Source organism: Oncorhynchus masou, chromosome 8, assembly GCF_036934945.1.
Source record: "Oncorhynchus masou masou isolate Uvic2021 chromosome 8, UVic_Omas_1.1, whole genome shotgun sequence".
NCBI lineage: Eukaryota > Metazoa > Chordata > Actinopteri > Salmoniformes > Salmonidae > Oncorhynchus > Oncorhynchus masou.
In genome coordinates this window covers 29297590-29323488 of record NC_088219.1, presented here as the reverse complement: position 1 = coordinate 29323488, position 25899 = coordinate 29297590, and the positions used below count along the sequence as shown (strand labels likewise).

Genomic DNA, 25899 nt, shown 5'->3' with positions numbered 1-25899 from the left:
CAACACGGAATGTTATGTGCTTTTTTATCTGTGCGAGGCATACTTCTCAGTACTGTGACCCACCTAAAGCTTATGGAACTCTCCTGTGACCCGACTAACAAATAAACCTTGTATTCTAAGTACTGACCGTCATTTATCACAGCCCAAAAGGAATCAGCATGTCCCACCATTTTAGACATTATTTTTCATTTTAAACATGCGCCCACAAAGGCAGACTGATATTCTGTGGTTTAGATAGCTAGTGACAGTAAGTGTGTGTGTGTGTCCAAGCAGAACGGCCTGACTCCTCTACACGTGGCCGTCCATCACAACAACCTGGACGTGGTCAAGCTGCTGGTCAGCAAGGGAGGCAATGCACACAGCACTGCCCGGGTAAGAGGAACAATGTAACACACGCCGCTCACACATAGCGGTACTAGTATATCCCCCTTCCAGGTTCATTGGTAACTAGTGTACACTATGATGAATACGACCCACCAATTGATGATCCAGTGTATTACCCCCAACCCTGCTGACTCCCCGTGTCTGTCTCTAGAACGGCTACACTCCTCTGCACATTGCAGCCAAGCAGAACCAGATGGAGGCGGCCGGCTGCCTGCTGCAGTATGGAGCCTCTGCCAACGCGGAGTCCCTCCAGGGGGTCACACCCCTGCATCTGGCCTCACAGGAGGGCCAGCCAGACATGGTGGCCCTGCTCATCTCCAAACAGGCCAACGTCAACCTGGGGAACAAGGTAGTGGACTGGAGAGAGGAACAATACATCTCAGGAGGGTTTGAGGCAAGCGTTCAGGGATAGCTAGCTGAGTTGTACAGGGTTTGAGGCAAGCGTTCAGGGATAGCTAGCTGAGTTGTACAGGGTTTGAGGCAAGCGTTCAGGGATAGCTAGCTGAGTTGTACAGGGTTTGAGGCAAGCGTTCAGGGATAGCTAGCTGAGTTGTACAGGGTTTGAGGCAAGCGTTCAGGGATAGCTAGCTGAGTTGTACAGGGTTTGAGGCAAGCTTTCAGGGATAGCTAGCTAAGTTGTACAGGTTTTGATAGACCCATGGTAAGATAAAGTGTTGAGGGCTTCAGGGCAAGATGTTTCAATCACTTGGTCAAACCGGTAACCGGAATTACCTACTAGTATGTGTGTTTTGACGGTGCACTGTGACTTAGACTGATTCAGAAAGTGTTAGTGAACAGACTGACCAGCAGCCTACTGTATTCCTCCTGTTCCCCCCCGTGTCTCTCAGAATGGACTGACCCCTCTGCACCTGGTGGCCCAGGAAGGTCACGTAGGGATAGCAGACACCCTGGTCAAACAGGGGGCATCAGTCTACGCAGCCTCACGGGTAAGACATGCTGCATGATGTCAACCACAAACCTCAGAATACAGTGTACAAAACAGAAACGTGTAATGTACACTTTTCTGTTATATTCAGCAGAGTGGGTTTCAGTATTATCAGTACGATGCACCACATGCTATGACGACATGCCATTTCCAATACTTTCATACAGCATCCACACTCTCTCAAATATCAATAATATTTTACTGGCAGGACTGTTCAAGGTACAACAGAGCCACCAAGCTGTTTATAATGAGGCCACTGAAACACAGCCAACCCCCCCCCCCCCCCTCTCCATCTCTCTTTCAGATGGGCTACACAGCGCTTCATGTGGCCTGTCACTATGGCAACATCAAGATGGTGAAGTTTCTCCTGCAGCAGCAGGCTCACGTGAACAGCAAGACCAGAGTGAGAAGCTGCCGCTGCTACTCTCCTCCTTACACGTGGCCTCTATTAGTGTGGCTCTGCCCTGTCTCACGCCACCGCCTTCAGGCTGCTGTCACATCACTCCCATTACATTAGTTTGGACATGGAATTTCTATTGAATAATGGCATGTCAATGTCAGCAGTCTTGGTAAGAGGGTTGCATTTACCTGAACACCTTTTTCCTCTCTCTCTCTCTCTCTCTGGCTCTCTCTTTGTCTCGCTCTGTCTCTGTCTCTCACTCTCTCTCTGTCTCACTCTCTCTGTCTCTGTCTCTGTCTCTCTCTCTCTCTCTCTCTCTCTCTCTCTCTCTCTCTCTCTCTGTCTCTGTCTCTGTCTCTCTCTCTCTCTCTCTCTCTCTCTCACTCTGTCTCTCTCTCTCTCTCTCTCTCTCTCACTCTGTCTCTCACTCTCTCTCTCTCTGTCTGTCTGTCTCGCTCTCTCTCTCTCTGTCTCTCTCTCCACCCCGCTCTCTAGGTGGGCTACACTCCCCTGCACCAGGCCGCCCAGCAGGGTCATACTGACATAGTCACCCTGCTGCTCAAACATGGAGCCCAACCCAACGAGATCACCACCGTAAGAACATCCTTCTTCCTCTCGCCTCATCCTTCCAGTACACCCTTCTCCTCTAGTTCTGCTCTTCCCTTACTCTCTTCTCTTCACCTGTTCTTTATCTGTTTGCTGTCCTCGACTCATTTCTTCCCTCACGCTTACATCTACAGCCTTCGTCTGGCGTCTGATCTGTGTATCTCCTGTCTGTCTCTGTTCTCTGTGGTAGAATGGAACCTCTCCTCTGGGCATTGCCAAACGACTTGGATACATCTCTGTCATTGATGTGCTGAAGTTGGTCACCGAGGAGGCCGTTTCCGTGGTGAGCAGCACTTCTGGTTCACATGGATACTAGTATATTTGTGTGTGGTGTGAAACTCTGAATTACAGCACAGTATCATTTTGATTGGAATGACATATTTGAGCATGTCAGTTGATATCACTCATTTCTCTCTCCTTCTCTTGACGTTTTTCACAGATCACCACAGAGAAACATCGGATGAGTTTCCCTGAGACAGTAGATGAGATATTGGATGTTTCAGAGGATGAGGGTAGGTTGGGGCATTTGAGACACATTGATTGTTAGCGTTTAAGTCTTTCTGTAAAAAATAGTACTACTGCCTGTCCTGTGTTTTGGTTGTGATAATCAGCCCAGGTCCAGTGTCATGGAAGAGGACTGAAGTCTATCTCTGTTTGAACCTAGATGATGAGCCTAAACAATGCCTTTTCCATTTGTTTTTGTAGGCGTCGCAGCGCTAACGTTAGGTAGGACTGTGTCTTTACCTCTGCTTTGTCCGGTCGTTCGGTGGCTCGTAAAATTGCGCCTCCATTGCAAGGACTTTCTCATTCTCTAATCCCTATCAATCTCCCTTTATAACCGTCTCTCTCACTCAATAATGTTTCCTGCTATCCTCTTCTCTACATCCACCCAGTAGCTATCTTTCTCTCGCTCTCTCTCTTTCTCTCTCTCTCTCTCTCTCTCTCTTTCTCTCTCTCTCTCTCTCTCTCTCTCTCTTTCTCTCTCTCTCTGCGCTCAATGTGAACGACCATGTCAGTGTTTCATTGGCATGTGATGTGGTCATGACATGTTCCTTTACCAGTGTTAACAACACCTGTCCATGGACTCATCATTGACAGGACTACATCAGAATTAAGAAAGTAGAAATACTGTAGAGCAAGAGAAAATAGAACAGAAAAAAATGTTCTGCCACTGAGGGATCCAGTCCTGCGGTGCTTAATTGATCAACAGACTAATTACACAGATACAACTCCAGCTGAGAAGCACTCAAGGATCAGTGCAAACACAGTGACTGTGTACACCCATATGTAACTGCTTGTAGTTATAATAACCTTTTTCAGTAACCAAGGCATTCTCTCCCATATGGAACTCTCTAACGGGCATGCTCACTATGCTGTAACCAGGTGCCATGCTATGTACCATGCAGTGTGTGTTCTATTCTGTGTTGTCAATCGTTTTTTTCCATTGGTCTCCATTGGTTGTTGTCAGTTTGACTCCATTCCGATCCGAAACTGCTTGGGGATGTGACTATATATGGTAATGGTAGGATGGTGGCCAGCAGTGGAAAATGGAACAGTCTAGACCACGTGTCAAACTCTCCGGAGGGCTGATTGTCTGCGGCTTTTCACTCGTCCCTTGGACTCGATTGAGGAATTAAGGTCACTGATTGGTGAGGAAGTCTCCTCACATGGTTGCCTGGGTCTTAACTGAAAGGAAAAGCCAAAAAACAGCAGGCACTAGACCCTCCATGGAATGAGTTTGACACCCCTGGTCGAGACCTATCAAGTCATTTTTCTCTTTTCTCTCTCTCTCTTTCTCTCTCCGTTCTGCGCCTTTTTGTTTTTGTTCTCTCTCTCTCTCTCTCTCTCTCTCTCTCTCTCTCTCTCTCGCCATTCCTCTGTCGTCTCTCTGTGCTCTGCAGGTGATGAGTTGCTGGGGATGGATGGTGCTCGCTACCTGAAGCTTGACGACCTCAAGGACCAGGATGATGATTTCCTGTCCCCTAAGAAGACCCTGAGAGACTTTGAGGGCGGCCTGGGCACCACGTAAGTGACAGCGCCAGGGTCGAACTGAACACTTTGTGTGTCAGAGTCCAGTCATCTGAGGATAATGTGAGGGAAATGATTTTCCACCACATTACTCTTTGGCCCACTCACTTTTTTCTCTTTCTTTTTGTTGGCGCAGGCCCTACTCTCCTGCAATTCCCAGAATCCCATGCGTGTCCCCTGAAACTGTCCTGCTTGAGGGGGTAAGGTTAAAGGATTTATTCATTTATCTCATCAAATGCAATTGTCAATGCTGATGTTTAGATTGTGCTCTCTCTTTCTTCCTCTCCCTCTCCCTCCACAGCACACCCCTGTCCCCTTGCCCAAGGAGTATGATGAGGACTCTCTGATCCCCAGCAGTCCTGCTACAGAGACCTCCGACAATGTTAGCCCAGTGGCCAGCCCCATACACACAGGGTCAGTTTACTACCTCCACAACCCTGTTCCTGGAGAGCTACCCTCCTGAAGGTTTTTCGCTCCAACCCCAGTTGTAACTAACCTGGTTCAGCTTATCAACCAGCTAATTATTACAATCAGGTGAGCTAGATTAGGATTGGATTGAAAACCTACAGGACGGTAGCTCTCCAGGAACAGGGTTGTAGAACCCTGAACAGGGTTGGAGAGCCCTGTAATGCTTACGCACTGCAATACCTACACACCCTATTATACACAATGCCAACACATTACATAATGAATCGGCAGCTTATTTCCTATTTCTTCCATTCAGTATGATTACAGTTCTTTAACGAGGTCACTATGACCGTTCGTGATTGAATTTGACCAGGATGAACTTGAGTTGAGAACGGTTGGATAGTTATTCTCTCAATAATTAATGGTGGTTCTCATTGGTTGCCGGTCAGGTTCCTGGTCAGTTTCATGGTGGATGCCCGGGGGGGCTCCATGCGTGGCAGCAGACACCACGGGCTGCGTGTCATCATCCCCCCTCGGACCTGTGCTGCCCCCACCCGCATCACCTGTCGTCTGGTCAAACCCCAGAAACTCAACACCCCACCCCCGCTGGTAGAGGGAGAGGGCCTGGCCAGCCGTATCATCTCCCTGGGGCCCTCCAGTATGCAGTTCCTAGGGTGAGTACGGGCGTGTGCTCGCTTGCGTGCGTGCTTGCATGTGTGTGTCTGTATCTCTGTATCACTGCTTGTTTGTCAACCTGTATTTGATTGGGCAGTGAGGACCTTGCATTTCTCTTATTACCCAGTGGCAGTGATAGTGGTGATTGTAACAGTGTAGGAGCAATCGTACAGTAATCGTAATAGATTCCAATAGTAACAGCATGTATAGCATTCTGATGTAGAGTGGTAATATCTCTATAGGCCAGTGATAGTGGAGATTCCCCACTTCGCTTCTCTGGGTCGAGGGGACCGGGAGCTGGTGGTTCTGCGCAGTGAGAACGGCTCTGTCTGGAAGGAGCATCGCAATCGCTATGGCGACGAGGTGCTGGAGACCATTTTGAATGGCATGGATGAAGGTCAGTGTAACGATGATAAATGTCACCCCTCTACAGTAGAGCCGTGTTTATGTACTGTTATGTCTAAGGCCTCGTATGTAAGCGACAGTATATCATTTTACTGTAACAACGATGTTATACACACAAAAATATATGTAACTCATTAACATAATCCTTACCCCTTTCTGTCTGCCGTCCCTCTCCTTCCTCAGACCTGGAGAGTCACGAGGACTTGGAGAAGAAGAGAATCCGCCGCATCATCTCCACGGACTTCCCCCTCTACTTCGCTGTGGTGTCCCGTGTCCAGCAGGAGAGCGATCTGATTGGCCCAGAAGGCGGTCAGCTGGCCAGCATGCTGGTCCCTCATGTCCAAGCCATCTTCCCTGAGACAGCAGTCACCAAGAAAGTTCGACTGGGGCTGCAGGTGAGGAAGAGGAGAAGGAAGAGGACGAGAGGGGGAGATGCCTGCTGAGCGATGCCTTACCTTACCTACTGGGTTATGTAAATAGAAAGGCAGTTTTTCATGTTGGCTCCCCAGGAGTGAATAGACTATGTCATGCTTTCTGCACTGCTCTTCCAAAGACCTAGGGCTGTATTCAATCAACTTTGATTGAATGGGACATTTTGTCAGGTAGCTGCTCTGTTCAGCTCACTCAATCAGTGCTGTCTGCCCTGCCAATCATGCAAGTTTGGCACCGCAGCAACAATGGAGCTGACTAATGCATAACACTGACTACAGCATATAGTAACTTGCAGTCAGGAGTGCTGACTACCTCCATATATTTTTCCACGACCAAAGATTGTGTTGTTTTACTTCTTACTGCATCCATTTGTCCCTTATCTCCTCATTATAATTTTGTCTGTTTTCCTTTGATTTAGATGTTTTGTGTACTGTATTTGTGATATTTAATTTTTGCATGTATGAATGTGTTTGCTTTGTTTCACTAATGTCTTTTTAGTTTTTCCTTTCTCCAAACTTTCATCATACTTCAGTTCCCTGAGCTAAATGAACTGATATTCAAATGCGCATGTCACTTGGTTTGGTTTTACGTGTATGATTGTTTATCCATCTGTTAAATGTATGTTCAGGTAGGCCTATGTATTATGTTGTAACAACATGTTTTTTAGTCTTAATAATAGTTTGTTGACTATGTTCCAGAGGGCGAGTAATGTGAGAAAAAGTTTGGTGTTTTCTATTGTATTTTTACCTTACGTTATTGTTCTTATTTTTGTCTCCCCTTTTAATACATCACTTGTCCTTTCTTCTCTCTATCCCTTTCTCTTTTCTTTCACTCTTTCTCAACTCCCGTCTTTCCTCTCCCTCTTCAGGCTCAGCCTATCCCAGACGAGCTTCTGACTCGACAGCTTGGTAACCAAGCGACCTTCAGCCCAGTGGTCACGGTCGAGCCACGACGACGCAAGTTCCACCGGCCAATAGGATTACGCATCCCGCTGCCCCCGTCTTGGAGGGAAAGTTCACGTGACGCTGGGGAGGGGGACACCACCAGCCTGCGCCTCCTCTGCAGTGTCATTGGTACGGGCATGCATGGAGTTTACTTTATGTCCTTGACATCTGGTTCATGGCAAATAGCATTAATTGTTAACATAAGTGAGTGTTAGGACAGGGGTGAAGGGGACAGAACTAGTGCTGAAAGCACCACACAGTAGTGGGTAAACCGGTAGTACAGAAGGGGGCTAATCACACACCCCTGGGGTGTTCAGGATCAGCGTTGCAGAGATGTTGTTCCCAACCCTCACCGGCCTCGACCGGAGCATGGGGGGGTCTCAAGCAGTGAAATTATTACTAGTGTGATCATTTTTTAATTATGCCCAGATCATGAGGCCACTTGATGATGTGAGGCCTGAGGCAACTGCCTAATGGTAAATCAGCCACTGTGTGTAATTAAACACAAAAATTATGTTTCAAGTGATAATTAAAACCGAAAAATACAGGAAATTATTGCCTACACCCAAATGTTTTTGAGCAAAAAAGTAGTGTGTAGTTCTAGTTGGTAGCTACACCACTACATGGCTAAAAAGTCATTAACTACTGAAATCACTACTACCACCAAGCTACTGCAAAATGTAGTTACATTTCTAGTTGAACTACATGTAGTTCACTACTCCCCAACACTGATTCTCACATAAGTATTCCTCTTGCCCAAGTGGGATACCACAGTGTGTAGTGCAATGGCTATTCATTGTCTGTGTATCTGTTGGGGCGGTATGTCAATTGTAAGGGGGTCTACGGTGTGGTGGTCAGGTGAAGGTGATATGGTCCTGGACTAGCCTCTCAAAGCACTTCATGATGACTGACGTGAGTGCTAAGGGGACGATAGCATCACGTGCCCAGACAATCTTGAATGAAAGAGAGTTGGGAAAAGTAACAGGCCACTGAGGAGAAAGACAGAGATTGAGAAAGTGGAAGTGTATAAAAAAAGAGAGATGAAACAGCCCCTTGTCTCCCAGGTGGAACAGCACCAGCCCAGTGGGAGGACATCACTGGCACCACCAAGCTGATGTACACCAACAACTGCGCCAACTTCACTACCAACGTCTCTGCAAGGTGAGTCCTAATTCACACCCCCCTTTAGAAGTTATACAAAATGTATGTGGAAGAACACCAGTTTACTTATTGTGTATAATAACCATTTGCAACCTCATCCTGTACCAAACCATATTGAGTTCCATCCACTTAAACTATGCTACAGTCTTTAATCCATTAACTGTACACTTTGACACATAAAACAGATGCACACAAACAAACAGCCACCATCTCTATCGACTATCCCTCAACCTTCTCTGTGCGTCATCTCTCCCCTTCTCCTCTCCCCCTCTCCCCAGGTTTTGGCTGGCAGACTGCCCACGCACAGCCGAAGTGGTGACCTTCGCCAACCTATTGTACCGGGAGCTGATGGCCGTGCCCTACATGGCCAAGTTTGTAATATTTGCCAAAATGAACGAGGCGCGCGAGGGCCGCCTACGCTGCTACTGCATGACCGACGACAAGATGGACAAAACCCTGGAGCTGCACGAGAACTTCAGCGAGGTGGCCCGGAGCAGGGATATAGAGGTCAGCAGGGGTCAGGGTGCGAGGGGTTTAGTGTGTGTTTCAGTAGGTTCTACTGTCTTTAAATATGTTCACATAACTCAGACATTTGTGTGAATAATCCATGGAAGTCAATGGAGGATTTTTTTCTCTCGTGACTCTCTGTCGCCCCCCTCAGGTGATGGAGGGCATGCCGCTGCACCTGGAGTGCTCTGGGAACCTGGTGCCTGTGAGGAAGGCCACTCAGCAGCCACGCAGCTTCAGCTTCCAAGCCTTCAGAGACAACAGACTGCCCGTCTCTGTCAAGGTCTGTCTCCCTCTTATTGTCTATCTCTATTTTTGCACTGAATTGTGATTCAGTCGATTTAATTGAAGTGTCAGTCTGTCAAACTGTCTGTTGGTGTATTTGACATGTTATTCAGGCAGGTTTTGCGTTGAATTGACAGTCGGTCAGTCGACAGTCGGTTGGTCTTTTCGATCCGGTCTACATGTCTGTGTGTCTGACTGACTATCGGTGTTTCTGATATGTCGGTGTGTGTCTGTCATTTTCTTTCAGACATGTTTGTGTGTGCATCTATCTCTAACTTTATATATGTTCATTACAATTGTTGTGTATCTTCTCCCATCTCTATCCCTCCCATCTCTCCATCTGTTTCAAATCTTGTCCTTTTTTTGTATATCTGTTCAGCCTGTCTTTCGATCTTCCTTTACCTGTGTGTGCATACCTGTGTGTGCATACCTGTGTGTGCATACCTGAGTTGCAGACAACACTTCTCTTTCACAGACCACCTGTCTGTCTGTGTGTGTGTCTGTGCGTGTCTGTCTGTCTGTCTGTCTCTACATCTTGTCTGCCTAACCATATGTACAGTGGGGCAAAAAAGTATTTAGTCAGCCACCAATTGTGCAAGTTCTCCCACTTAAAAAGATTAGAGAGGCCTGTAATTTTCATCATAGGTACACTTCAACTATGACAGACAAAATGAGAAAAAAAATCCAGAAAATCACATTGTAGGATTTTTTATGAATTTATTTGCAAATTATGGTGGAAAATAAGTATTTGGTCAATAACAAAAGTTTATCTCAATACCTTGTTATATACCCTTTGTTGGCAATGACAGAGGTCAAATTTTCTGTAAGTCTTCACAAGGTTTTCACACACTGTTGCTGGTATTTTGGCCCATTCCTCCATGCAGATTTCCTCTAGAGTAGTGATGTTTTGGGGCTGTTGCTGGGCAACACGGACTTTCAACTCCCTCCAAAGATTTTCTATGGGGTTGAGATCCGGAGACTGGCTAGGCCACTCCAGGACCTTGAAATGCTTCTCACGAAGCCACTCCTTCGTTGCCAGGGTGGTGTGTTTGGGATCATTGTCATGCTGAAAGACCCAGCCACGTTTCATCTTCAATGCCCTTTTTTTACCTTTATTTAACCAGGCAAGTCAGTTAAGAACAAATTCTTATTTTCAATGATGGCCTGGGAACAGTGGGTTAACTGCCTGTTCAGGGGCAGAATGACAGATTTGTACCTTGTCAGCTCGGGGGTTTGAACTTGCAACCTTTCCGGTTATTAGTCCAACGCTCTAACCACTAGGCTATGCTGCCGCCCCTTGCTGATGGAAGGAGGTTTTCACTCAAAATCTCACGATACATGGCCCCATTCATTCTTTCCTTTACACTGATCAGTCGTCCTGTTCCCTTTGCAGAAAAACAGCCCCAAAGCATGATGTTTCCACCCCCATGCAGCTCTCTGCAGGTCATTCACTAGGTCCCCCCGTGTGGTTCTGGGATTTTTGCTCACCATTCTTGTGATCCTTTTGACCCCACGGGGTAAGATCTTGCGTGGAGCCTCAGATCGAGGGAGATTATCAGTGGTCTTGTATGTCTTCCATTTCCTAATAATTGCTCCCACAGTTGAGTTCTTCAAACCAAGCTGCTTACCTATTGTAGATTCAGTCTTCCCAGCCTGGTGCAGGTCTACAATTTTGTTTCTGGTGTCCTTTGACAGCTCTTTGGTCTTGGCCATAGTGGAGTTTGGAGTGTGACTGTTTGAGGTTGTGGACAGGTGTCTTTTATACTGATAACAAGTTCAAACAGGTGCCATTAATACAGGTAACGAGTGGAGGACAGAGGAGCCTCTTAAAGAAGAAGTTACAGGTCTGTGAGAGCCAGAAATCTTGCTTGTTTGTAGGTGATAATAATTAGCAAATAAATGTGTTAAAAATCCTACAATGTGATTTTCTGGATTTATTTTTCTCATTTTGTCTGTCATAGTTGAAGTGTACCTATGATGAAAATTACAGGCCTCTCATCTTTTTAAGTGGGAGAACTTGCACAATTGGTGGCTGACTAAATACTTTTTTGCCCCACTGTATGTGTGTTTGTCTACCCATATCTGCCTGTGTTTTCTGTCTGTCTGTGTGGCTTTTGAGTGTGTGTGACGTGCGCTTCCATCTTAGTCAGTCTCAGACGAGTGCCTTGTGAAGTATTCTCCATTGTGGTGTACCTGCCGACTCTACCTAGCTGTAACTGTGTGCACGTCCTTTAGCTCTTTCACCTTCTTGCCTGCCTGCCAATCTTGTGGCCTGCCTGTCTGTTGTATGTCTGTCTCACTGTCTCTCTTTCTCTCTCTCACGGTCACTCTGTTACTGTCTGATCTGACAGACGCCCAGGTAATTGTGCAGGTAAATCTCTCTCACTCTCTCGCCTGCCTATGGACTGCTTCCATCTCTTCCCTCTGTGTTTCTGCTCGACAGACCATCACACTGCAGGTTATCTAATTCCCCCTTTTCTCTCTTCTTCCCTCTCTCTCTTTTTCATTACATTTCACCCTATCCTCTTTATCCTTCATATCTGTTCTGCTTACCTCTTCTTACCTTTGTCATTCTCTCGTGTCTCTCTTCATCGAGTCCACCTCTTCTGGTCTTCCTGTTCCTCTTTTTCGGCTGTCTTTCTCTTTCTTTCCCTTGTATCTCCTCTCTCTCTCTCTCTCTCTCTCTCTCTCTCTCTCTCTCTCTCTCTCTCTCTGTGTCTATCAGGTCAGAGACAGCAATAAGGAAGCCTCTGGGTTCCTTTCTTTCCTGCGGAAGTCTACCAAGTATGAGGATGCACAGCACGTGCTGTGTAACCTCAACATCACCATGCCTCCCTGTGTCAAGGTACACACTCGTGAATGCACACACATGCACACACACTCCAACTCACTCTCTCATGTTCCGAACTCCCACATAGTGAAACCATATTTTCACATGTTTACACCACATTTCCACATGTGAGGAGAATAACAAAGAACTAACAAAGCGTCACTGACCAACCAAAAAGTACTTCAAAGTATTTTTATTGAAGTCGTTTTTGGGGGTATCTGTACTTTACTATTTATATTTTGGACAACTTTAACTTTTTCTTCACTACATTCCTAAAGATTTTTTTTTACTCAATACGTTTTCCCTATCACCCAAAAGTACTCGGGACAGGAAAATGGTTCAATTCACACACTTATCAAGAGAACATCCCTGGTCATCTCTTCTGCCTCTGATTTGTCGGACTCACTAAACACAAGGGATTCGTTTGTAAACTATGTTTGAGTGTTGGTGTGCCCCTGGCAAATTAAAAACCACTAAATTGGTGCCATCTGGTATGCCTACTTTAAGGAATTAGCAATTATTTAAACTTTTACTATTACAATTGATATTTAAGTATATTTTTGTAATTACATTTACTTTTTACAAGGTATGTTTAAAACCAAATACTTTTACTCAAGTAGTATTCTACTGGGTGACTTTCAATTTTACTTCATTTTCTATTAGTCATTTTCTATTAAGGTTTCTTTACTTTTACTCAAGTATGACAATTGGGTACTTTCTCCACCTCTGAAGAAGAAACAAACAACAGGAAAACCCACACCAAACTCAAAGACAGACGAAAACCAATAAGTGGATCCAAATGAAAGCAGGGAAGATCAGACTAAGGATTGCTTGTCTAGAACTTAAAATGGGGCACGCCAACTAAAGGTGTTAACCCTTTGCATCTATCAAGACCGCTGGAGCACTGGGCCACCCACTCTTAAATAGCACCTGGGCTAGCACAGGTGAAACGCCTTCCCATTAATGAGATGGCAACCATCACAGGTGTAACACATACTGACTAACGAGGTGACACCAATCAGTGCGCCCCACATGCTAACGAGCTATACGTGCTAAAGTCCAACCTCAAAGCATAAATGGAAAAACCAATACTCCACATTTAGTGATATCAAATTTACAGTTTCACATTGTAAGAAAACTCCACATTTACTCCAATGTATGTAAACAAGGTAAATGTAAATAAACGCTGTTTAGCCTTAAATATCATTTTGATATCATGGATGGTCAGCCCTTGCATTCATAACATAGTATATGGATTTGAGATTGGTTGCATTTCACCAGTCCATTCCCTCACCTTTTTACCAAAACTGTGGCTGGGAAAACACTGTGTTAATGATTCAGTTAAGGCAATGTTTCCCAAACTCAGGACCACAAGGGGTGCTCGTTTTGTTTTTTTGTCCTAACACTACACCGATTCAAATAATCAAAGCTTGATGATTAGTTGATTATTTGAAACAGCTCTGTAGTGCTAGGGCAAAAACCCCAAATTTACACCGAGTTTGGGAAACACTGAATTAACAATTTCCGCTTTAAACACCTTTAACCTCTAGCGTCGAGCATAATATCGACAGAAACATGGCAAACGTTGTTTAGAATCAATCCTCAAGGTGTTTTTCACATATCTATTCGATGATAAATCATTCGTGGCAGTTGCCTTTCTCCTCTGAACCAAATGGAAAAGTGCACGCAGCTGCGCAATAATTTTGACGGAGGACACCATGCGGACACCTGGTAAATGTAGTCTCTTATGGTCAATCTTCCAATGATATGCCTACAAATACGTCACAATGCTGCAGACACCTTGGGGAAACGACAGAAAGTGTAGGCTCATTCCTGGCGCATTCACAGCCATATAAGGAGACATTGGAACACAGCGCATTCAAAATCTGGGGCACTTCCTGTATGAAATTTCATCTTGGTTTCTCCTGTAGCATTAGTTCTGTGGCACTCACAGACAATATCTTTGCAGTTTTGGAAACGCCGAGTGTTTTCTTTCCAAAGCTGTCAATTACATGTATAGTCGAGCATCTTTTCGTGACAAAATATCTTGTTTAAAACGGGAACGTTTTTTTATCCAAAAATTAAGAGCGACCCTATATGGAATAAGTTAATAGGGCAATAGTGTTATTATATGGTGAAATCCTCTAGTGAATGAGTTACTTTGGTGCCATTTATATGAAGCAAAACTTCTGAAGTTGAGAACAAAATTCTTACTATTGCAAACAAAAATAATGATATTGAAAGCAAAACATAAATCCAAAAGTATTGATATGAAAAATAAATATTGCAAGGAAATAATTTATAAATGCGAGAGCAAATTGCAAATGGACGCAATTAAATGGAACATGTCCCTCTTTCCTGCAATTTTGTTTGGTTATGTTAGCCCGGCCTTTGCTTTCGCAGCCTTTTTTTACAGTTGCTCGTTTTGGCACATTCATTCCAGAAACATAGCACCCTGCATCCCACTGCTGTTTTGCCTCTGAAGCTAAGCAAGGTTGGTCCTGGTTGTTTTGTATGGGTAGGACTACCAAGGTACAGAAAAATTACAAAATGAGACGACATAAACCAGTGGTTCTCAATCCTCTCCTCTGTGACCCCCAGCCGGTTCATGTATGTGATCTATTTCAGAACACCTGGTTCAACTTGTCAACTAATCATCAAGCCCTTGACTAGGTGAATCAGGTGAACTAGTTCAGGGCTAAAACAACATTGTGAAACGTCTGGGGGTCCTCAAGGAGAGGTTGGAGAACCACTGACCTAAACCGGAACAACCATCTCAGTAATGGGTGCAATAAGTCTGACTGCTAACAGATTGGATTTGTTTAGAAAAATATATGTTATTTATCTCTGTGTAGCATAAAATCTACCTCCAAAAAGCATGCAGGAAAATATGATAATATTTGGTTTTTGTAGCTTTTATATTCAGAATATTGGGTACAAAATTGTACCATTATACTAGATGATCTGCACATGTAGCCTAAAAGGTACCAAACAATACCACTTGAAATCATATGTGTACCTCTGAAGGTATTTTATATTTTTGTACCACTAGGACCAATGCAATATACCCTGACCATACCCCTTTTTCTAAGAGTGTAAAGTCATTCATTTTATGGAAATTATGAATGGGGTGTTTTTATGCTTTAATGTTGCTGTTGATTGATTGGTTCTCAGTCGACAAAGGGTGTTGCAATATCTCCTGGGAAGCTCTGTCTGCATCCTTCTCAGCTGATGCATGATCAGTTGAACTTTGAATGCTTAAAAAAGACCAACATTAAATACAGACTGTAAAAGATACCGTATCTAAAAAGAGACTAGTCAGACTATTGATTGGCGGTTCAAAAGCAAAGATGAACTGAATATTTTTATGTCCCATTGCTAATTCAAGCAAAATAATTGATCTCAAATACTGTTTTGTTTCCACTAAGACAGTACAATGTAATAGTCACAAAAGCAGCACAAGAAACCACATGCAAACATTTCCTTAGACAACCTTGGGAGAAATGCATGTACACTGAACAAAAATAAAAATGCAACATGCAACAATTTCTAAGATTTAACTGAGTTATAGTTTGCATAAGGAAATCAGTTAATTGAAATAAATTAACAAGGCCCTAATTTATGGATTTCACATGACTGGGGATACAGATGTGCATCTGTTGGTCATAATTCCTTTAAACAAAAAGGTAGGGGCGTGGATCAGAAAACCACTCAGTATCTGGTGTGACCAACATTTGCCTCATGCAGCACAACACAACACTCCTTCGCATAGAGTTGATCAGGCTGTGATTGTGGCCTGTGGAATGTTGTCCCACTTTTCTTCAATGGCTACGCGAAGTTGCTGGATATTGGCGGGAACTGGAACACGCTGTCTTACACGTTGATCCAGAGCGTCCCAAACATGCTCAATGGGTGACATGTCTGGGGAGTATGCAGGCCATGGATGAACTGGGACATTTTCAGCTTCCAGGAATTGTGTACAGATCCTTGCGACATGGGGCCGTGCATTATCATGCGGAAACATGAGGTGGCGAATGAATGGGACGACAATGGACCTCAGGATCTTGTCATGGTATCTCTGAATTCAAATTGCCATCTGGGAAAAAATGCAATTGTGTTCGTTGTCCGTAGCTTATACCTGCCCACACCATAACCCCACGGCCAACATGGGGTATGAAGCCAGACTACAGACAGGTCAAGACCCTGGTGAGGACAACGAGCATGCAGATGATCTTCCCTGAGAAGGTTCCTGACAGTTTGTGCAGAAATTCTTTGGCTGTGCAAACCCACAGTTTCCTCAACTGTCCGGATGGCTGGTCTTAGACATCCCGCAGGTGAAGATGGATTGTGGCAGTCCAGGGCTGGTGTGGTTACATGTGATCTGCGGTTGTGAGGCTGGTTGGACGTGCTGCCAAATTCTCTAAAACGACATTGGACGCGGCTTATGGTAGAGAAAGGAACATTCAATTCTCTGGCAACCGCTCTGGTGTACATTCCTGCAGTCAACATGCCAATTGCATGCTCTCTCAAAACTTGAGACATCTGTGGCATTGTGTGACAAAACTACACCTTTTAGAGTGGCCTTTTATTGTCCCCAGCACAAGGTGCACCTGTGTAATGATCATGCTGTTTAATCAGCTTCTTGGTATGCCACACCTGTCAGTTGGATTATCTTGTCAAATGAGAAATGCTCAATACCAGGGATGTAAACAAGTTTCAGCACAACATTTCTGATAAATAAGCTTTTTGTGCGTATGGAAATTTTCTTGGATCTTTTATTTCAGCTCATGAAACATGGGACCAACACTGCATGTTGCATTCATATTTCATATTTTTGTTCAGTATGTTTCATAGATAGCAGTGCCCATATCTAGTCAGTGATGTGTTTTTTTGTTACTGTGTCCATTGTGTGTGGTCCAGGTTGTTGGGAGTGAGGAACGGAGGCGAACTCTGACCCCGTTGGCCCTGAGGGAGCGCTACAACGCGCTGAATGAGCCCGGTCTGGGTAAGTCTTGTCATGCCTTTTCAGAAGCCCTCTCCCTAATATACAGAAGGAGACAAGGCTTGAATGTTTCACCCCTACTCCCCTGCTTCCCAATCTATTACGCATGTGCCTTGGATGCAACACAGTGCTCTACTGAGCCCCATAATACACAGCAGTGCGATGATGGCGCCATATTGGTTATGTGCCAAAGATTAGCTAATACCTACACTTCCAGACAGCTCTATGGACTAAATCCCTTCCAGAGTCCTGGTAACATTAGTACTGTTACGGTTTGCATGGCGCTGGTGCTGGTTGCTCCACTGCGAGTCCTGTTAGCATGGCGGATATTTAGCATTTAGCTTAGCGCTGGGAATGGGCAGGTCCTTGCAGTGGAGCCAGACAGAGGAGCCCTCTGATTGGCCCATGGTAGATGAGCCAAGATGGGAAGGAGTGCTCATTGGTTACATGGTGAAGATGAGAGCTGGGCCTTTTCTATCTGAGCACGGCGATGCTACCTTGCACCTCAGTTCTCTATGGTTATGTTGTTCTAACAGAAGGGACTGGTGTCTGAATGAATTTCTTCTCTACCTACCTCTAACCTACCCTGCCTATAGTCTGCTAACACATAAGGATTGTATGTGCAAAAACACAATACTCTGTGGGTAATACATATTCCCTTCAACAGACCAGTGCTTTTTGTCAAGGTAAGTTTGCTATTATCTCTTTTAATAGCAACAGATTTTAGTGGGTTTGATATGTTGGATAATGTCCTGTATTGAGTAATTTGAACAAATCTGTAAAAATGAGACCTTTTTTGTGCCGTACTGGTTGCACCCTTTACACAGTGCTCAGTCGTGTAGTTGTGATTGAGTCCTACATTTAACCCTTACACAGTGCTCAGTCGTGTAGTTGTGATTGAGTCCTACATTTAACCCTTACACAGTGCTCAGTCGTGTAGTTGTGATTGAGTCCTACATTTAAAGTAGATTTAAAGTTCTGAAGTTATCTTTTTTTCCTCAGCTACAGTGAATGTCATGGAGAGGACCGAGCTCAAGATCTCCCTAATATCCGAACAGCTGGGATTGAGCTGGGCAGGTCAGTGCTCCTTTCAGGGCTTTTACTCCCATGTGGCTCAGTTGGTAGAGCATGCCAATGCCAGGGTTGAGGGTTTGATTCCCACGGGGGACCATTATGAAAAAATATGAAAATGTATCCACTCACTACTGTGAGTTGCTTTGGAAAAAAGCCTCGGCTAAATTACTCAAATGTAGTAATGTACAGTGGGGCAAAAGAGTATTTAGTCAGCCACCAATTGTGCAAGTTCTCCCACTTAAAAAGATGAGAGAGGCCTGTAATTTTCATCATAGGTACACTTCAAATATGACAGACAAAATTAGAAAAAAATCCAGAAAATCACATTGTAGGATTTTTAATGAATTTATTTTCAAATTATGGTGGAAAATAAGTATTTGGTCACCTACAAACAAGCAAGATTTCTGGCTCTCACAGACCTGTAACTTCCTCTTTAAGAGGCTCCTCTGTCCTCCACTTGTTACCTGTATTAATGGCACCTGTTTGAACTTGTTATCAGTATAAACGACACTTGTCCACAACCTCAAACAGTCACACTCCAAACTCCACTATGGCCAAGACCAAAGAGCTGTCAAAGGACACCAGAAACATAATTGTAGACCTGCACCAGGCTGGGAAGACTGAATCTGCAATAGGTAAGCAGCTTGGTTTGAAGAAATCAACTGTGGGAGCAATTATTAGGAAATGGAAGACATACAAGACCACTGATAATCTCCCTCGATCTGGGGCTCCACGCAAGATCTCACCCCGTGGGGTCAAAATGATCACAAGAACAGTGAGCAAAAATCCCAGAACCACACAGGGGGACCTAGTGAATGACCTGCAGAGAGCTGGGACCAAATTAACAAAGCCTACCATCAGTAAAACACTACGCCGCCAGGGACTCAAATCCTGCAGTGCCAGACGTGTCCCCCTGCTTAAGCCAGTACATGTCCAAGCCCATCTGAAGTTTGCTAGAGAGCATTTGGATGATCCAGAAGAAGATTGGGAGAATGTCATATGGTCAGATGAAACCAAAATAGAACTTCTTGGTAAAAACTCAACTCGTCGTGTTTGGGGGACAAAGAATGCTGAGTTGCATCGAAAGAACACCATACCTACTGTGAAGCATGGGGGTGGAAACATCATGCTTTGGGGCTGTTTTTCTGCAAAGGGACCAGGACGACTGATCCGTGTAAAGGAAAGAATGAATGGGGCCATGTATCGTGAGATTTTGAGTGAAAACCCCCTTCCATCAGCAAGGGCATTGAAGATGAAACGTGGCTTGGTCTTTCATCATGACAATGATCCCAAACACACCGCCCAGGCAACAAAGGAGTGGCTTCGTAAGAATCATTTTAAGGTCCTGGAGTGGCCTAGCCAGTCTCCAGATCGCAACCCTATAGAAAATCTTTGGAAGGAGTTGAAAGTCCGTGTTGCCCAGCAACAGCCCCAAAACATCACTGCTCTAGAGGAAATCTGCATGGAGGAATGGGCCAAAATGCCAGCAACAGTGTGTGAAAACCTTGTGAAGACTTACAGAAAACGTTTGACCTCTGTCATTGCCAACAAAGGCTATATAACAAAGTATTGAGAAACTTTTGTTATTGACCAAAAACTTATTTTCCACCATAATTTGAAAATAAATTCATTAAAAATCCTACAATGTGATTTTCTGGATTTTTTTTCTAAATTTGTCTGTCATGGTTGAAGTGTACCTATGATGAAATATTTCAGGCCTCTCTGTTCTTTTTAAGTGGGAGAACTTGCACAATTGGTGGCTGACTAAATACTTTTTTGACCCACTGTATGCATAGTCTACTATATGTGGTAAGATAAACTTAGTTACGAATATGATATATTGAATACATTTTCTTCTCTCTCAGAGTTGGCACGGGAGCTGCATTTTGGTGTGGATGACATTAACAGAATCAGGGTGGAGAATCCTAACTCCCTCCTGGACCAGAGTTCAGCCCTGCTCAATCTGTGGGTTGGCCGGGAGGGCAAGAGGGCCAAGAGTGAGTGTCTGCCTGCCTGTCTGTCTGCCTGTCTGTCTGCCTGTCTGTCTGCCTGTCTGTCTGCCTGTCTGTCTGCCTGTCTGTCTGTGTTACTACGGTCCCCCACATCTTCATTCCTTAACTTATTTTCCGACCCCTCTCTCTCTCCTCCTTCCTCTTTCCCTCTGTCAGTGGAGAGTATATATGTAGCTTTGAAGAACATTGACCGTTCAGACATTGTGAGTTCCGTGGAGGGCCAGCCACAGGCAGGGGCCGGGGCCTCAGAGGAGGGGGCCTGCAGACTGGTTGACCACGACTCCACCCTCCTCTCCCCCAGTGTTATCAATGGTAAGAGACACATACAGAGAGGTGTGCATACACATACACACACACACATACACACAGGGGTGCAAGTTTGGTTTTAGAAATGGGGGGGACATTTTTGTTGTTTTATCCCACCAATCAATGAAATCAATAGTATGTATATACCACAATTGCCCCTAGTAATGTCAGGGGTTAAAACAAGATCAATGAAAAGACCATTACTTGCTGCGGATGATTCTCAAGGGATTTTGATTAGGGTCTGAGAAATGATGCCATTTCCATCATAACCCAGTGATATGTCAGCATGTAAGCATTTCCTTACTGCATTTTGCGACAGACATCGTTTCAGTTTTACTGTTCTGGCACCTCATGCTTTAGACCTGGACATAATGGTCTCACATGACATTATACTTGAAGACAGATGTTTTTTGAATTTGCAAAGTCCTATACATTGAGTTAATGAGGATAGGCTAAAATATACATCTTAACTGTGTTTGGGTTTAAGCCTGGTGTGTGTGTGTGTGTGTGTGTGTGTGTGTGTGTGTGTGTGTGTGTGTGTGTGTGTGTGTGTCTGGGATGAACACTCCCCTCCTAAGTGGCACTAGTACACAGTTTGTGTGCTCTGAGCCTCCATACCTTGTTCCTTTGTTACTCCCCTCTGTCTCTCCTAGATCTATCCCCCTCTCGCTCTTTCTCTCTGTGTCTGTGACATGTCATCTCTGCTGCCCAGCCGCCTTCCTCCTCACAGCTCTTCCTCTTCGACCTCTGACCTCATATCGACCTCATGTTGACCTCCTGGGCCTCTCCTCTCTCCTGTCATCTTATTTTCCCGCGTTCCCGTGTTCAGTCCAGCGGGAGCCTCACCTCCTCTCTCGAAGTAGCTCTGTGTCAATGCATGTGCATGCTGCCTGCCTCGCTGTACCTCTCTGTGGCTCGTATCAGGGAAAGTGTCTTTCTCTAGGTTTGGGAGGGTCAGTGTTGATGGCGGGTGGGGTGGAAGGGTATCAAAATAAAGGCATTGCTGTCCAAATAAGGGTTTGCTGTTTTGGTATAAGAACTGTGTATTTGCATGGCATGCTTTCTCTATGACTATTTCTCTATGTGTATTTTACTTTCTCTTGTTTCTCTGTTTTGTCAAACTTGTTTTAAATGCAGTATTAACACCTTCAATCTCAGTCGTTTTCTGTTAACTCTATGGTGTTGGTTGTATGCTAGGGTGAAACCCATGGTTGACTGCACAGCACATAATGTTCTCAAAATAATGTAGCTGGAACATGACAGCTTTGTCCTTAAGACAACGTTGTCATAATGTTACCGATACATTGTTAGAATGTTATGTGCTCGCTGGTGTGTTCTGTGGTGTGGTGGAGTGTGTGAGTCTGGGGGTGTGTGTGTTCCCATGTACAGTGACCCTGTGAACTGTGGGTGTGTTTTCATGTGTCTCAGTTTGTTTGCGTGTGTGTTGTACATAAGTGGATAGTGTGTGTGTGTGTGTGTGTGTGTGTGTGTGTGTGTGTGTGTGTGTGTGTGTGTGTGTGTGTGTGTGTGTGTGTGTGTGTGTGTGTTTGCAGATGTACATTCTATGTAGATTTGCTGTGCTTCACTATGTGTTTTGCAGCGTAAGTGTCTTTAAATTGGGAGGTACATTAAGGACTAACCAAGATAAACCATCATCATTCAGACTCACTTCTCCATCATCCACCTCATTCAAAGTGCATCTCTACCCCTCGTTATCCTCACCTCTACCGTCTCTATACTGTACCATCTCTATACCGTACCATCTCTATACCATCCCAGAAACACACACACACACACACAGACTGACACACTTTTACAGTTATACTATTGTCCGTAGGCATAAACACTGAAAGAAATGAAGCCACACTTCATTCAATATTCCATTGTCCGTGAACACTTGAGTTCCTTCTTCACCTTATTACCACCTACAACACAGACAGGCTCTCAAAAGAGAGATATACAAAGGTGAGACAGTGGAAGGCACTTTAAAGCTAGACTCAGTGAACTGACATTGCCACGAGCAGCACCGCAGATAGTGAGATGAGTGAGATGCAAGGCTTGGCTCTCACACAGTCACACACGGTATCTGCGCATGTGCACGCTTCGCTTCACTCTGTTACAGCGTGGGAGCCAGGGGACCAACACAGCCGAGAAGCTGAGCCTATGCCATATCGCTTAGTCTACCTTAAAGATAGACATAACAGAGAAAGACACGCATGATGATGGGAGATAGACGGACAGACAGGTAGACAGACAGACAGTCAGGAACTTACAAGCAGATATGCAGGCATCCAATTTCACAACATAAACCTGTTTTTGGTAGTAATAATTGTGTGTGTGTGTGTGTGTGTGTGTGTGTGTGTGTGTGTGTGTGTGTGTGTGTGTGTGTGTGTGTGTGTGTGTGTGTGTGTGTGTGTGCGTGTTGAATTTGTGTGTCCTGTTTTGAGTATGTAATGTGTGCGTGTGTGTGTGCTTGTGCATATGTTTGAGTTGAATGCAAGTGCAAGCAACTACCAATTTTCTCAGCAGAATTGGCAGCCTCCTGACCCCTCTCACTTGTGATCTGGTTTGGAACGATAATGGGATTTCTATCCTGATATCTCAATGATAATAGTATCACGATAATCCGTTTTTATCACGATAATAGACATAGACAGGGCGGCAGGGTAGCCTAGTGGTTAGAGCGTTGGTCTTGTAACCGCAAGGTTGCAAGTTCAAACCCCCGAGCTGACAAGGTACAAATCTGTCGTTCTGCCCCTGAACAGGCAGTTAACCCACTGTTCCTAGGCCATCATTGAAAATAAGAATTTGTTCTTAACTGACTTGCCTGGTAAAATAAATAAAAAGGACAGGACACTTTATCAGACAATAAATCCTTTTTGAGGAAAGTGGATGGGTTTTTTATCTAAATGTTGTTGCCAACAGCCAATTTAGAGCAGTTGAAAATTATATTGCGATAACATGGACATAATGAAATTCAATATCGTAGGTATCGTTGAACACGTTTATCATGGTAAATTGGTAGTATTGATTATCGTGCCAACCCAACAGACACCAAACACCCCACTCTCTTCCTATCTTGGATGACATTTTCAACCTTCTAACACTACCCCTTTCCCACAGACAATGGACAAGACTCCATTTCCAACCCCCTATTCCCTAACATAACACATGCTGCTTTTAGGGGAATGTAAAACTGCTTCCTTTCCACACATTCTCTCCAAAAGAACCACTGATGGATCACCAATAGATCAGTGGTCATCAAAATCAGTGTTTTTCATGGAAAGTCAGACAATGCAAAACTAAACCCTGGGAGAGTGACTAGGTGTTTTCACTACTACCGATTCCAAGAAGGTGCCAGTGAGTGTGTGTGCCTCCTTGGAACTGGAATAGTGAAAACAAATCCAGTCACTTTCTCTTTCCCAGCATATTTTGACACTGGATAGAGCCGCTCTGTTTCCTGCAGAGAAACAGTCCCACTACACCCACATCCCTGTCTAACTCTCCCCTAACTCCCCCACCTCTGCACCTGCGTGGTGTTAGTCTCCCTCTCTCTTTTATCTCACTTCCTTCCCAGGTTACGGACTTGTGCAGGAAGAGCTGCTCTCCCCAGCCTCCATGCAGTACAGTCTGCCCTCTCCGCTGGGAGCTGAGCCCTACTGGCAGGAGGTCTCCAGCCTGGAGTGTGCCCCCATCGCCACCACCGAAGAAGACACCCTGATGGAGATGTCAGACGTGCAGGTGTGGCCCTCGGGGGTCAGCCCCTCCCTGGTCACAGTGGAGGACTCGTCCCTAGATGGCAGCAGTCGGGCTGACGACTCAGAGGGGGCCACCCTGTCCCTGCCCTGCAGCCTGAGGCGCCCCAGCAGTGGGGCCAGTGGCTCCATCATGGAGCTGGAGGAGGAGGAAGAGGAGGAGGAGGAAGGGGAAGTAGAGGAGGAGGCGCGGCAGGAGCTGGCGGACAGGGACAGGGTGAGGGCCAGCGGCGCCGTGCCAAAGGTCAACCTGAATGGCCAGCTGGGAGGTCAGAGGTCGGAGGGCAGGAGGGTGGAGGTAGCAGCATCAGTGGTGGGCAGCAGTGTGACTGGAGGAGGAGCAAGGGGAGGAGGAGGACTAAGACAGAGTTCAGAGGAAGGGCTTTCTGTTGTTGCAGGGCAGCAGGTTTATGCCCAGCTGTGTGAGATGTCAGGACTGAGCCGAGCAATGGAGCACAATGGAGACAACAGGTAAGACTCGGTCAGGGGTTCAGACTGGTCTCGCCAGACAGACCTTATTCTCTGTATGTGTGTACAGAATCCATACTCAAACTCAATCCATTGTGGCATTCTCTTTTTGTGTCTTTTATCTGTCTGTCTTGTTCTCTTTCCTACTCGTGTCTCTGTCGCTCTGTCTGTCTGCACCTCTTTCTTCTTTGTCTCTTTGTCCCTGTCTCCCTCTCGCCTTTCTCTCAGGGTGGTTGGGGGCGGTGCTTTCCAGCCGTACCTCCCCAACAAGGACTCCCTGCGCGGCTGGGCAGGGTCGCAGGCGCCCAGGCTGCCCCGGCAGAGTGTGGAGACGCTGATGATGTCACCAAGGTCTCGTGTACCCCAAGAGGCTCTGCTGACACCGGTGTGTGACATGGGGGCATTCGGAGGTGCTGTGCAGGCACCTGTTTGGGACACAGCCCTTCGACAAGGTGTTGGGCTTCTCACCAAGAGGCAGGGCTCCAGGTTGTCATGCCTACCGACCACCGCCGCTTCCTGTGCCTGGAGGAGGGACTTCCTGTCCATGCCTGCGATAGCTAGGACAATATTTTAATTTGGTTTCAATCATAAAAATTCCAACCATCAAAACCCAAATGTTGACGTTATGTCACGTCATTATCTGAAATTAGCTTAATGGGGCAAAGTTGTGTTGTGTGGTTTGTAAACCTGTGTACTAATGTCATGTGGTTATTTTATGTGTTTTATCCTGATGTTTTGACACAGATTGATGCCGATAAAGAGGACTATGCTGTTGAGTTCCTGGCTGAGGAGCAGTTGGTGGACGAACATGGAAACGTTGTCACTAGGGAGGTTAGTTTGTCCTCTTTTGCACAACTATTTCTCCCCTAATGTAGACTCACACACTCACAAATAGATGCACGGAAGCACACATGCAAACACACGCGCTCACAAATGCACGTTGCGCAGATCAGTGTTAACTCCTCTGTGTATTTTCTCCTTCCCTGCTCCCTCCCTCCCTGCTGTACTGTAGGTGGGGGTGGATGTGAGGAAGGGTGCTCAGTCAGTGAAGCGCAACAGTCTGCGGAGAGTAAAACACTGAAACACACATACCCAGTCCTCAAGGTATGGGACACATAAGCACATATTGCAGTGCTTGGATAGATGCTTTTAGAAGTATCTATCAGACCCCTCAGAACCAGAGAAGGTTGAAGTTAAACTGGCTATTGTAAACGACAAACCCCTGCACACTTCTCCCCTTGCAATAATGTTATAAAAGTGAAAGATGAAAG

General features: G+C 45.3%; 1 protein-coding gene across 5 annotated transcripts in view; it reads left to right on the top strand.

Moving 5' to 3' along the window:
• ank1b (ankyrin 1, erythrocytic b) overlaps positions 1 to 25899 on the top strand; it is a 96911-nt gene that overhangs the window by 68473 nt on the left and 2539 nt on the right. Inside the window, exons 16-41 of one of the 5 annotated variants that reach the window (XM_064972172.1) lie at positions 271 to 372; positions 536 to 733; positions 1233 to 1331; positions 1635 to 1733; positions 2226 to 2324; positions 2527 to 2619; positions 2776 to 2848; positions 4238 to 4361; positions 4501 to 4564; positions 4666 to 4778; positions 5222 to 5446; positions 5690 to 5844; positions 6036 to 6247; positions 7153 to 7357; positions 8293 to 8389; positions 8668 to 8896; positions 9051 to 9179; positions 11907 to 12026; positions 16932 to 17016; positions 18016 to 18090; positions 19953 to 20084; positions 20256 to 20411; positions 23983 to 24631; positions 24857 to 25013; positions 25373 to 25459; positions 25641 to 25732. In XM_064972172.1, the coding sequence (XP_064828244.1) occupies positions 271 to 372; positions 536 to 733; positions 1233 to 1331; positions 1635 to 1733; positions 2226 to 2324; positions 2527 to 2619; positions 2776 to 2848; positions 4238 to 4361; positions 4501 to 4564; positions 4666 to 4778; positions 5222 to 5446; positions 5690 to 5844; positions 6036 to 6247; positions 7153 to 7357; positions 8293 to 8389; positions 8668 to 8896; positions 9051 to 9179; positions 11907 to 12026; positions 16932 to 17016; positions 18016 to 18090; positions 19953 to 20084; positions 20256 to 20411; positions 23983 to 24631; positions 24857 to 25013; positions 25373 to 25459; positions 25641 to 25709 (3846 nt within the window). In that variant the 3' untranslated portion in view covers positions 25710 to 25732. Of the gene's footprint in view, positions 1 to 270; positions 373 to 535; positions 734 to 1232; positions 1332 to 1634; positions 1734 to 2225; positions 2325 to 2526; positions 2620 to 2775; positions 2849 to 4237; positions 4362 to 4500; positions 4565 to 4665; positions 4779 to 5221; positions 5447 to 5689; positions 5845 to 6035; positions 6248 to 7152; positions 7358 to 8292; positions 8390 to 8667; positions 8897 to 9050; positions 9180 to 11906; positions 12027 to 16931; positions 17017 to 18015; positions 18091 to 19952; positions 20085 to 20255; positions 20412 to 21058; positions 21343 to 23982; positions 24632 to 24856; positions 25460 to 25640; positions 25733 to 25899 lie in introns of those variants that run through there. The other 4 variants (XM_064972171.1, XM_064972173.1, XM_064972170.1 and 1 more) reach the window with 4 other exon arrangements.